Source organism: Oryzias latipes, chromosome 24 (assembly GCF_053564925.1).
Source record: "Oryzias latipes strain Hd-rR chromosome 24, Olatipes_Hd-rR_3.1".
In the NCBI taxonomy this organism is placed as follows: Eukaryota; Metazoa; Chordata; class Actinopteri; order Beloniformes; family Adrianichthyidae; genus Oryzias; species Oryzias latipes.
In genome coordinates, this window is record NC_136260.1 from 9,213,518 (window position 1) to 9,226,405 (window position 12,888).

The 12,888-nt window shown below is 43.1% G+C and overlaps 1 protein-coding gene across 1 annotated transcript; it reads right to left on the reverse strand.

Moving 5' to 3' along the window:
- Window positions 1–3,888: 3,888 nt before the first annotated feature.
- On the reverse strand, window positions 3,889–12,059 carry LOC101160281 (uncharacterized). The gene is made up of 11 exons (XM_023952773.2): window positions 12,016–12,059; window positions 8,513–8,582; window positions 8,278–8,399; window positions 8,146–8,206; window positions 7,930–8,058; window positions 7,153–7,274; window positions 7,025–7,085; window positions 6,808–6,927; window positions 5,436–5,507; window positions 4,619–4,804; window positions 3,889–4,394 (listed from the first exon to the last, which is right to left on the reverse strand). The coding sequence occupies exons 2-11, from the start codon at window positions 8,571–8,573 to the stop codon at window positions 4,126–4,128; spliced, it is 1,203 nt and encodes a 400-aa protein (XP_023808541.1). The 5' UTR covers window positions 8,574–8,582; window positions 12,016–12,059; the 3' UTR covers window positions 3,889–4,125.
- Between the last annotated feature and the right edge of the window lie 829 nt (window positions 12,060–12,888).

Genomic DNA, 12,888 nt, shown 5'->3' on the forward strand with positions numbered 1-12,888 from the left:
AACATGAACACAGAAGAGGCCTGTCTTACGACTTCAGCCAGCAGGTGTGTTGATAACATTGGAGTGTGTGTGTGGACAGGCCCCGCCCTTTTTGTACTTCACTTGAACCTTACCGTAATGATAAACAAGCAGTAAAGTTGTTGCTCTATGCTGCTTCATGGTGTTATCCCCCCCCCCCCCCTATTATCAACCTCTTATACCCCCCCCCTCTCTCTAACATCCCTCTCTCTTCTTCCCTTCTTTCCTTTTCCGTCCGGTCCAACACCAAAGATTTTCAAACATGATTGAAATTAATAAAGTTAGGCCTCAATTACAAAAGGGGTTTATTCAGACATACCTTTGGTTTGTCTGAAGATTAATAACCCCTCTTGTTAAAGTAAAATATGTCCAACACAAGAGGCCGTCAGCTCTCATCTGCCTGCCATCTGCCTGCTGTTGGACAGGACAAGTTAAAAAAAAAATAATAATAAAATAAAAAGGGGGGGGGGGTAGGAGGGTGATAGTATGAGGGGGGGATAAGACCATGAAGCAGCATAGAGCAGCAAGTTTAATGGTTGTTTATCATTAAGGTAAGGTTCAAATGTAGTACAAAAAGGGCGGGGCCTGTCCACACACACACTCCAATGTTATCAACACACCTGCTAGCTGCAAAAATGTCCACATGTCAACATGTACACAAAACAGATAGTATTCACACACGCATACTTATGCCTTTAAACCAACTAGTGTGAAATATTTCATTCATTCAATCATGCAAACTATTAGTGCAAAGGTGAGCCAACACCTGTGCTCAGGTGAGTGTTTATGTTCTTCTAAAATGGATGGTGGAATGTGAAAAGAAGGAGGGGGAGCACCCAGCCACCCCCACACCAAGACCCCCGCCGCAGCAGCAGCGGCAGCCGGAACCCCTCAACGCCACATGGCAGCAGGCAGGGAACAACCGCCCCCCGGGCGACTAAATCCGCCACCCAGGCCAGGGCCAGCAGGACCACCGCGAGGCCCCCAGAGCCATAGAGCAGGGAGGCACGGAGGGAAAGAGAGTGCCCCCCCCAGCCAAACCAGGAGAGCAGCCCCCTCGCCCCACCCGAGAAGGGCACCCACAGCCCCAGACGAGCACCCCATCACCACCCAGGAGTTCTGGGCATCCCCCCGCCCCAACCCCAGGTACGAGCCAGGACCCTCCAAGGGAGACCCGCTCCGCACTCCAGCCACCCACCCGGCCCACGGTTGGTCCAGGGAGGAGCAAGGCAGGGGCCAGCCACCCCCGCCCAGGAGGGGAGCACCCCGAGGAAAAAGGGGGCCCACAAGGGGTGTTGTAAACATGGCCCGTCCAGGCTCGGCCACAGTTGGAAATTTGGCGGGGCCCAGCACTCAGGAGCAAGGACCAGAACCCACCCCCCAGGGACACGGACACCTCCGGCTCAGGTGTAATGTGAACCCCCCCCCACGCGGAGAGAGCACTGCCGGGCCCAGGACACCAGCACCCAGGGGACACGGCAGCCGTTGCCAAGTGCCCCGTACCCCCCCACCAGTGAAGGGGTACGGGACAGATGGTCCTAGGTCCCACCTTCCTTGCAAGATGTGTGTGCGTGTATGTGTGTTTGTGAGGGTGTGTGTGTTTTATGTTGGAATGTATATTTTGAGGGGGGAGGGGTGTGTGTACTAAGGGGGGTGCAGTTAAAATTGGCGGGTAGGGCACTGAGGGGACATCTCCTGATTACTCACAGTGATGTCCCCTCACCCTGCTCACCAAGGGGCCCTAAATGTCTAAGGCTACGTTCACACTGCAGGGCTTAATGCTCAATTCGGATTTTTTTCAAAAAATCCAAATTTTTGCAAGACCGTTCACATTTCCAAGTAAATCCGAACTTTTGTGGTCTCTAGTTTGACCGTGAGACGACCCAAAACTGACCCGCATGCGCAGAAGATTACTCAACAGGGAACGACGTCACTCGTTGTTTGCGGAGCCAACGTGAACAATGGATGTCAACAACAGTGTTGTCAACAGTGGAGCTCTTTTTGCAAATCGTCTGTACCCACTGTAGTAGCCGTACAGACAGGAGAAGAGCGCGTGCAGCGGTGGAGAATTGGGGGGGGGGGGGCAGTGTGGGCACGCATTCATGTTGTGTGTAACGGAGGAAGGAGAACGGTAATAGGAGAAGGTTTCCTCCAGAATAAATTCTATTGATTTTTTATTAACCCGCCCTGGAGAATCCTGGAGAATCTAAGGCTCAGAACAGGGAGGAGGAGGATCCGCCTTGGGTCCCCCGCGCTTCTGACCATGGTCGGAAAAGGGGAGAAAGAAAAAAAAGTAATCGCGGGAAAGGTTCACAACCACGCCCGGCCATTTAGCTGGAAATTTTTTCAAAAACCGCCCGGTTGCGATAAGAGCCCTGGAGTTTGGCCTGAATAGAGCTGTCACCCCAAATATTAATCCAATCAGGGACATCACTTTTCTTCCACTGACTGGTCTCAGCAGCATCGTCTGCCATGGTTGTTGTTTATGTTCTCGTTCCCGCCTACTTCAACGCAAAATGATGACGTTTGTTGCGTATCGATGACGTATGGTTCGGAATCAAGCCGCCTGGCCGGTCAGACGGCGGTCGCAATTGAAAAGATCGGATACGTTTCGGAATCAGGACGGCATACCCAAGTGGCCTGGGTCGCAATTGAAAAGATCGGATCTGTGTCGTTCAGACTGTCATGAAAAGATCGGAATTGGGTTGCATAGGGGCAAAAAAAATCAGAATTGGGTCGTTTCAGCCTGCAGTGTGAACGTAGCCTAAGCTGCGGTTAAAATTGGCGGGTAGGGTGCTAGGAGGACATCTGCTGCTTGCTGGCAGTGATGTTCAAGCACCCCCCCCCCCTACCAAGGGCCCTACATGTCTAAGGTGCAAATAAAACCGAAAGAGGGGGGGCCCACTCCATACGGCAACCATGGGAGGGGGACCACAGCCAAGTAGCTCCCCCCCCAAGGCGCATCGCAGGCTAAACCCCCCACCCCTTCACCCTAATGAGGTTATATGAGGAAGGGGGTAGGTTGGGGACAGCTGGTAGACTGTCCCCCGGTGGTCAAAAAGCCTGGGACCCCATCCCAGGAGGCGCCGACACCCCAGACCCAGCACCACCCACCCCACACAGAGAGAGAGGAGCCAGAAAGCGCTGCCCCCCAGGAGCAAGTCCAGGCCCCCACCCCCAAGCCCCAGTCCTAGAAGAGCTCTGGTCAGGCCTGGACGGGACCGAGGCAGCCAACCGGCCGGGGCAACCGCCGATTGCCTCAGCGGAGACTCCGACCCGTCAATCCCCCAAGGTCCCGTACCAATAGTGGGCCCCCCTCCCCCCCAGAACGCCCCCCCCCCCCACAGGACAGGGCCGACAAGCCCCCCTCCCCACCCCACCCCCCGCAGCCGAAGCGGATGACACCCATAGCGACCGGGGGTCCCAAGAGGGTTGTCCCGTCCCGTCCCAGAGCCAGGGAAGGGCTGATCCCAGCCCCAGGTGTAGATGGGCAGCCCATCCAGTGCCGCTGTCCCCCCCCCTGAGCAGGGCCCCCGCCAACCCCACCCAGCACAGGCAAAGGGACCCCCCCCCCAAGCCAAGCCAGACCACCACCCCACCCAAGCCCAGAGGACCATGCAGCGCCCCAGCCCGCCCCCACCCAGGCACCGGACCCCGTACATAAACTGGATTACAAAAATGTAATGATGGTTTATGGCTTGTGAAATATTAGTGTTGACTAACGCTGTACAAACAATAATCTTAAGAACTAAACTTGGCTAAAAGTTTTTTATTTAAGGAGTGGTCAAAATTTTATTTGTTCTTTAAGTATAGCAACTTTATATGCTAAAAGTGAGGCTGTTTTCTTCAAGTGTATAAACCATTACTGAATGAATGTAGGAAGGACCTTTATTGTTTTCCCACACAACATTCTTGTTTAAATGAGCTTTAACTTCTCTGCAGCATACAATAAGATACTTCATTATTTGTTCATAAAATGTAAATGTGGAAACATACAACATTTTAATATGAAAGCTTTCTGAGTAGTTAAAAACATTTAATTAAACTGATTTGGCATAACTTTATCTTGTTACAACAATTAAAAGCCTAACAGACGTTAGCAACCTGTCAGACTTTACTAAGAGAAGGACCACTGTTGCTGTGATTTCTATGGTTAAACCCAGAACGCTGTTGTCTGCTGTACTTCTTTAGTTCTTCCTTCAACGCAGTGACAGCATTTTCATATTGTTTGCACTTCAATAAACCCTTCTTTTTGTCATGGTAGAAAATATTGACCTCCAGGAGAACATTAGGGTAACTAGATAAGACTTTTGAAGAGGAAACATGTTTGGGCTCTTGGGAGTAATGCATCAAGACCAAAATGACAGGATCACCATCTATGAAGAAAACAAAAACCAACAGGGGAAAATGAAGGATTGCATTAATATAGAGAATTCTACAAGGCAGCAGAATGGAAGTAAATATTTTAAATTATGAGTTTGAAGGTCCACAATAACTAGAGATTCATTTATCAACCAAAAAATAAACAACATGGAATATAAATCAAGGTGCATAAACGTGATTTTTTTTTCAACATTTCAATTGAGGAAAGTGAAGATACCTGGAACTTTCCTCATGGCTGCTTCAGCATCTGTTCCTACTCGAGACGTAACAGGACAGAAAACGATGGTGATGTCGTGTTCTCCCCTCTCTATCCATTTCAAGTCTGGAGTCTTTATTTCATCCAAAAGTTGTTGATCAGCACCAAAGGTTTCACCGCTGACCTCCACCTTGAACCTCACTTCTCCTAGAAAAGACATTAAAGATACAAACATGTGAATCTGGAATTAAAACAACTTAGATTTAACAGGATTCACTGATATGAAGTAACATAATGGAAATGTATTTAAGAGGAAGGAAGTATTGCATGATTGATAATACATTTCTAAAGTTAAATATTCATTTTAATTTGATATTTTGGATTATAGTAAATCTTCATTTTTAGCAGAAAATGCATAAATGCATAAATATTTAATCAAAAGGCAAATTACCTGCAAATTATTTAAAGAAAAAGAAAAAGAGTTCCCAAATTCTAAAATTGAAATATAGCTTTAAAAAAGAAATTAAGTCACACACAGTGTTGCAAACAGATGGAAATTTAAAATCAGATCAGACTTTAAGAGAGACAAGAACATAAATAAGTCCAACAGTACTAGACTGTAATCATTTACTTGTTTTCTATAAACAGCCAAAGGTACATTTATAAAATTAACTGGTGCAACTTCTTAAATGTACATTAAAAACAAACATTCACATTAAATACAATTCTGAACTTAAATTTATTTTACTGAATCTCCATTTAAAAAATAGGACTGTAAGTTAAGAACAAAAGACAATGCTTTACTACAAGAAAGGTTTTTTTTTCAGATCAGACATACTCTTATTTTTTGAGTCACTTTTCTTTAGCTTCTCATTGGTTTTCAGGGGAGCATTGGTGTCTGATGAAGAATCTGAAAAAATAAAGCAGTCAGTTCCAAACCAGTAGAAAAAAAAGATCAAAAGCTGTTTTCATCAATGTGACACCAGCTAGACCTACTGTATGTATTTGAGGTAAATGCAAATTTGAAGACCTATAGTGTTTATAGTTTTATTTTTATTACAAACAATGAACTTTTTCAGAATCCAGACATTTGCTGATTTTCTGTCCCATTTTACTATGAGCTGCAAAGACATCCTCAACTTATCCAGATGATCCTCAGCTAAAACACCAGGATCTGACGACTGGTTATTCGTACTTCTGCACAGATGATAATTCTATGAAGTAATATTTAACATTAGAACAGAAGTCAGAGTTTTCCATAAAAATCTCCTAAACTGCAAACAAAAGGTTTAGTTTTAAATCTACAACTTCTGGTTGTAAATGAAAATACTAAATGTTTGCTTGGAAACTCTCACCTGTGCTTTCAGAATCTCACAAATTAAATGTTTGCATTTGCAGTGTTACGAATGTAAAAATGAAAAACGCAGATTTGTAACCAAAGTAAGAAATTTAGAAAACAGGTAAGATTTTTTAAGCAAACATATAATTTTGTCATTTGCAGCTTAGAATGTTATAGTTTTAAAACTGATCATTTTGACTGCAGTTTAGTAATTTAAATAGCATTTCATAGAATTCAGAAACAAAACAAACTTTATTTACACATAAAATACCCACAATAACTGAAATTGATTTAAGAGATAGTAAGTATTGCATGATTGTTATCTAATTTTTAGGGTTCAATATTGATTTCAAACAAATACTTTGAATTACATCTACTTCATTTTTAGCTAAAAAATGCATAAACAGAACATTTAAGGAATAGAAAATTCTCTAATGATTTGTACTGAGAAACACACACACAAACCACAAACAAAGGTTAAGAATAAAAATTAGGCTGTAAACTTTTACATGTCAACTGGGGTTTTCTGTGAGGAACCATGCAGCAGAGTCTAAAAGTCATCTCCTTTTTCTACAATCTAAACAATCACATTAACTGCAATTTTGATCTTTAACTTAATTTTACTGAACCTTTGTTTACAAACTAGGAGAGTAGTAGAAAGTTATGAATAAATAAGAAAATATCTACTACTATTTTTTTTATCTTGAGAAAGACTTTTCATTTAAAATACTTTTCTTTTGCATCTTATTGGCTGTCATAGAACTATTGGTGTCTCATCATGTCATCATGTAGTTAAGAAATAAAAAAACACATTTGTAAAAAACAAAAAGTGAGTAGTAGGAAAATATTTATACAACAACTTCCTACTGACCTTTTCCAGAATGCAGACTTTTGCTTCTATCCTTTTGCTTATTATTATGAGCTTCAAGGATAATCTGCATCTCATCCAACAGCTGTTTTGTGTCCTTTATCCTTTCAGCTACAGCAGTATCTGGATCAAAACATTTGGTTGTTAGAACATCTGCACAGATGATAATTCAGATGAAATGAAATACAAAGTGAAAGGAACAAGTGACTTTAGCACACACCGTAAAAAGAGTTTTGTTGGGTAAAACCTTTAAGTTCTTCCAGGAGCAGATGTGCTGGCGTCTGTATCAGAATGAAACAAATCCTCTCAGATGTTTCTAAATGCATGAAGAGATTAAGCTCTACTCACCTGATTATGAATTATTTGAAAGATGGTCCTTCTCAGCTTTAGATATTCTGGTCCAGGAAACAGTTCTCGCAGGTCTTCTGGATACAGAATCTGGACCACAGGGACAGTCTGGAAATCCACCTCTGAAAATACCAGGTTTGATTAAAAACAGGACTCAGGTCTAATATAAAGAGGCGGGGCCTACATGCACAGACTTTCAGTGAACGGGTGAATTCATTATTCAGAAATAACTTGACTCTACAGAAGCTGCGCCTGCTTCGTAGCGTTTTGTTTCCATCAAAAAAAAGTTGACCTGGTTTCATTTGTAAAGTCAAATATTAACAACAATAATTTTGGTTATTTAACGCGTTTTAGGAGAAGAAAACAGGTTTCATTTGTCAAATGCATATTTTTACCTGTTAATTTGTGTATTTAAATGTTACATTTACTATCAAAATATTTAGTTAGCAAGCTAGAGCAAGCTGAGACTGCAGGTCCTAACTATGCTATCAAGGGCTTTGATGACAGAAGGTATAGATGCTTTGCCACATGTTTAACAGCCTCCATCCTTGCACTACAGCGGGGATCAGATAGATAATGCGCTGAACAACTTCTACACTCTTTAAAAATGGACAAACGCTCTGGACTGCCACTTCCAAATCTGTAGAGGCAGTTTATGTAGTGAAAAATGTGGAAACTCTTGGACCATGGGCGAAAGCCGAAGTACCCAAAGAAAACATGAAGAGAACATGCAAACTCCACATAGATGTATATTTTATCAAAGAAATTCATAACTACCTTTTTCAGAATCCAGACTTTTGCTGATGTCCTTTGGAAAATCATTGAGACGTTTAAGGACAGTCTGTTTGTCATCCAGCTGTTCTTTTGTGTTCTTTATCCTGTTAAAGCACTCTTTTATCACAAAATCTAAATGAAGGGATGTAGTTATTAGAACATTTGTACAGATGATAATTCAGATTAAGAAAATACAAAATAAGTGACTTTTGCACAAACCTCTGAGAGAGTCTCGTTGGGAAACATCTCCAAGTTTTTCCAGGAACGGATCAATTTGCTTCTGTTCCAGACATTAAAAAAATCCTCAAGGATGTGTTTGTTAATGCATGGAAGAGATTAAGCTTTACTCACCTGTTTATGAATTATTTTAAAGATTGTGTTTCTCCGCTTTAGCTTCTTTAGTCCAGGAAAAAGGTCATGCAGGTCTGCCAGAGTCAGATTCTGGATCTCTGAGTCAGTTTGGAAACCTGCCTCTGAAAATACCAGAACTGTAACTACTGATATACAGAGGCGGGGCCTAAATATGGATGTGACGTGTCAGAGTTTAGGAACACAGGTGAGTTAATTAGCTCGAAATGTCACTTACTTTTCAGTTTAGAAGCTGCGCGTGCGTCGTAGCTTCCTATTTCTCGAAGTAGAGTCGACATCGTTCCAGTCTTTGGAGAAAGAGGTTCCAGCTATTTTAAATGTTTCGATGTTGTTCTAAAATGTTTTGACAAACCTTAAATATTTTTCAATATTAAAAAAACAAAGAACAGAGAGAGGGAAGAAACCCAAGGGTTGATTTAAAAATGCATAAATTACACAACAAATTAACTTAAATAAAGAGGCAGAGCTCAACATTATGAGTTATTTTAAGATCTAAAATAATTAAACCATAAAAGCAAAATATAATCCCCACCTATAGCCAAATGTACATTCTTTCTTTCTCTTTCAGCTTTTCCCATCAGGGGTCGCCACAGCGAATCATCGTTTTCCACCTCACTCTGTCATGGACATCTTCTACCCTAACATTAGCCAACTTCATGTCCTCTGTTAAGACATCCAAATATCTCCTCTTTGGCCGTCCTCTTGCCCTCCTACCAGGCAGCTCCATCTCCAACATCCTTCTACCAATATATCCACTGTCCCTCCTCTGAACATGTCCAAACCATCTCAGTCTGGCTTCTCTGACTTTGTCGCTAACACAGGCAACATGAGCCGTCCCTCTGATGTACTCGTTCCTTATCCTGTCTAACCTGGTCACTCCTAAGGAGAACCTCAACATCTTCATCTCCGCTACCTCCATCTCAGCCTCTTGTCTCTGTCTCACTGCTACCGTCTCTAACCCATAGAGCAGAGCTGGTCTCACCACTGTCTTGTACACCTTTCCTTTGAGTCTTGCTGGCACTCTTCTGTCACACAACACTCCTGACACTTTCCTCCACCCGCTCCAACCTGCCTGCACTCGCCTCTTCACCTCTTTTCCACACTCTCCATCACACTGAACTGTTGACCCCAAGTACTTAAACTCCTGCACCTTCTTCACCTCAGCCCCCTGTAACCTAACGCTTCTACCTTGATCCCTCTCGTTCAGACACATGTATTCTGTCTTACTACGACTGACCTTCATGCCTCTTCTTTCCAGAGCAAACCTCCACCTCTCTAGCTGTTCCTCCACCTGCTCTCTACTCTCACTGCAAATTACAATGTCATCCGCAAACATCATTGTCCAGGGAGATTCCTGTCTTACCTCATCTGTCAGCCTGTCCATCAGCATAGCAAACAAAAAAGGACTCAAAGCTGATCCTTGGTGTAGTCCCACCTCCACCTTGAACTCCTCTGTCTGACCTACAGCACATCTCACCACCGTCATACTTCTCTCATACATGTCCTGAACTACTCTGACATACTTCTCTGCCACTCCAGACGACCTCATACAGTACCACAGCTCCTCCCTCGGCACCCTGTCATACGCCTTCTCTAAATCTACGAACACACAATGCAGCTCCTTCTGACCTTCTCTGTACTTTTCCATCAACATTCTCAAAGCAAAAATGGCATCAGTGGTGCTCTTACGGGGCATGAAACCATACTGCTGCTCACAGATCTCCACCTTCTTCCTAAGCCTGGCTTCCACTACTCTTTCCCACAGCTTCATTGTGTGGCTCATCAACTTTATTCCTCTATAGTTGCTGCAGTTCTGCGTGTCACCCTTGTTCTTAAAGATCGGGACCAGAACGCTTCTCCTCCATTCCTCAGGCATCTTCTCACTCTCTAAAATCCTATTGAACAACCTCGTTAGAAATTCCACTGCTGTCTCTCCTAAGCACTTCCATACCTCCACAGGTACGTCATCGGGACCAACGGCCTTTCCGCTCTTCATCCTTTTCAGAGCCTTCCTAACCTCATCCTTTCCAATCTCTGCTACTTCCTGCTCCACAACAACCACATCTTCCTCCCTTCTTTCCCTGTCATTTTCCACGTTCATCAGCTCCTCAAAATACTCCTTCCATCTTTTCTGTACACTCTCCTGGGTTGTTAGCACCTTTCCATCTCTGTCCTTTATCACTCTTATCTGTTGCACGTCCTTCCCATCTCTGTCTGTCTGGCTAGCCTGTACAAGTCCTTTTCTCCTTCCTTTGTGTCTAACCTGTCATATAGCTCATCGTAAGCTTTCTGTTTGGCCTTTGCCACCTCTCTCTTCACTCTACGCTGCGCTTCCTTGTACTCCTGTCTACCTTCCTCAGTCCTTTCTACATCCCACTTCCTTTTAGCCAACCTCTTCCTCTGGACGCATTCCTGTACTTCCTCATTCCACCACCAAGTGTCTTTACCGTCTGTCCTCTTTCCAGATGACACACCTAGCATCTTCCTACCTGTTTCCCTTATAATCTCTGCTGTAGTTTCCCAGTCATCTGGAAGCTCATCCTGACCACCCAGGACCTGTCTCAACTTCTGCCTAAATTCCTCACAAGTTTCTTCATTCTGTAGCTTCCACCACTTGGTCTTCTTTTCTGTTTTCCCTCTCTTCTTCTTCCTGACCTCCAGAGTCATCTTACACACCACCATGCGGTGCTGTCTGGCTACACTCTCTCCTACCACCACTTTGCAGTCATTAACCTCTCCCAAGTGACCTCGTCTACATAGGATGTAGTCCACCTGAGTACTCCTACCTCCACTTCTGTACGTCACTCTATGTTCCTCTCTCTTCTGGAAGTAAGTGTTGACTACAGCCATTTCCATCCTCTTTGCAAAGTCCACCACCATCTGTCCCTCCAGATTCCTTTCCTTCACACCAAAACCTGCCCATCACCTCCTCATCACCTCTGTTGCCCTCACCAACATGCCCATTAAAGTCTGCTCCAATAACAACTCTCTCTCCTCTGGGAAAAGTCTCTATGACCTCATCCAACTCACTCCAGAATCTCTCCTTCACTTCTAACTCACAGCCAACCTGTGGCGCATACCCACTGACTACATTCACCATCACCCCTTCAATTTCTAACTTTAGGCTCATCATCCTGTCTGAGACTCTTTTCACGTCTAGAACACTGTTTACAAACTCCCCCTTCAGAATCACTCCTACCCCGTTTCTCTTCCTATCAACACCATGATAGAACAGTTTGTATCCTCCTCCAATACCAAGTGCCTTGCTGCCCTTCCACCTTGTCTCCTGCACACACAGTACATCTACCTTCCTTCTCTCCATCATGTCTGCCAGCTCTCTGCCTTTCCCTGTCATTGTGCCAACGTTAAGAGTCCCTATTCTCAAACTATGTTCCTGCCTTTTCCCTTCTCTCTCTGGCCACGGACCCTTCTGCCTCCCCTCCTTCTTCGACCAACGGTAGTCAAATTTCCACCGACACCCTGTAGGTTAACAGCATCGGTGGCGGTCGTTGTTAACCCGGGCCTCGACCGATCCGGTATGTCTAAGTGTTGTGGATGATTCGCATAGTTATTTTGGCATTTTTTACGCCGGATGCCCTTCCTGACGCAACCCTCTCTATTTATCCGGGCTTGGGACCGGCACAGAAGTAACTGGCTTGCAACCCCTGTGGCTAAATTTATAGCCAAATGTACATTAACAGACATAAAAAGTCAACTCACCGTTTTAGAGAAAGTGAAACTGATTTCTGAGTCGTGACGACACAGATGACGCTGCTGTGGGAGGAGCCTAAGGCTTTAAACTTTATTTATAAAAATGTTGTAAATAATGATTTACAAACGCAAAATTTTGTGAAATATGTTTAGAAAACTAAAAAGGGCAGATCATTTTTATTTACCAAAACTGTTGACTGAATTTCACTGTAAATTAATGCAGATTTTAACAACCAGATTGTTGTTGTTAACAACATTTAATGAGGCTTAGTAGGAATATTTTACTTAGTTATAAAATTAAGCAAAATTACATAAATTATAAATGTCCAAGCCCCCATGGAGGCGCTGCAGGTGCAGATCTTGGTGGTTACAAATCTTCTAATAGTGAGCAGTAAATCATCCAGAAGACATTCTTCTCAAAGACAGACCAAACTATTGGTTAAATATTTAATCCTCAGTAAGCTTTGTTTATCACTAAAATGTGTTGAAAGCACATTTTATCTTAAGCTGCACAACAATATTTAGTTTGAAAAAAAAGAAAAATATTTGTACATCATTTATATAGTTTTTCTGTTGGATCATTAAGCATTAAAGTTCCGTTAAACAGCAGTGAGACTGTAAGTACATAATGGCTCACCACAGTGGTCGTAAGTTTAGAAGTAAATTCAATTTTTTACTTTAGTTGTTAAGTTTTCTTTGTAGTAAACTTGCAGGATGACACTAAATGAAATTACAGGAGTCTTTGATAAAAGTCAAAATTAATATTGAGCTTGATCAAAACACAATTTTTCTTTAAATTTTCCTTTTTTTCTCATACAGACTGAATGCATACAGTTTGTTCCAAATTATTATGCAAATTGTCTTTAAGTGGTAAAAAGATAC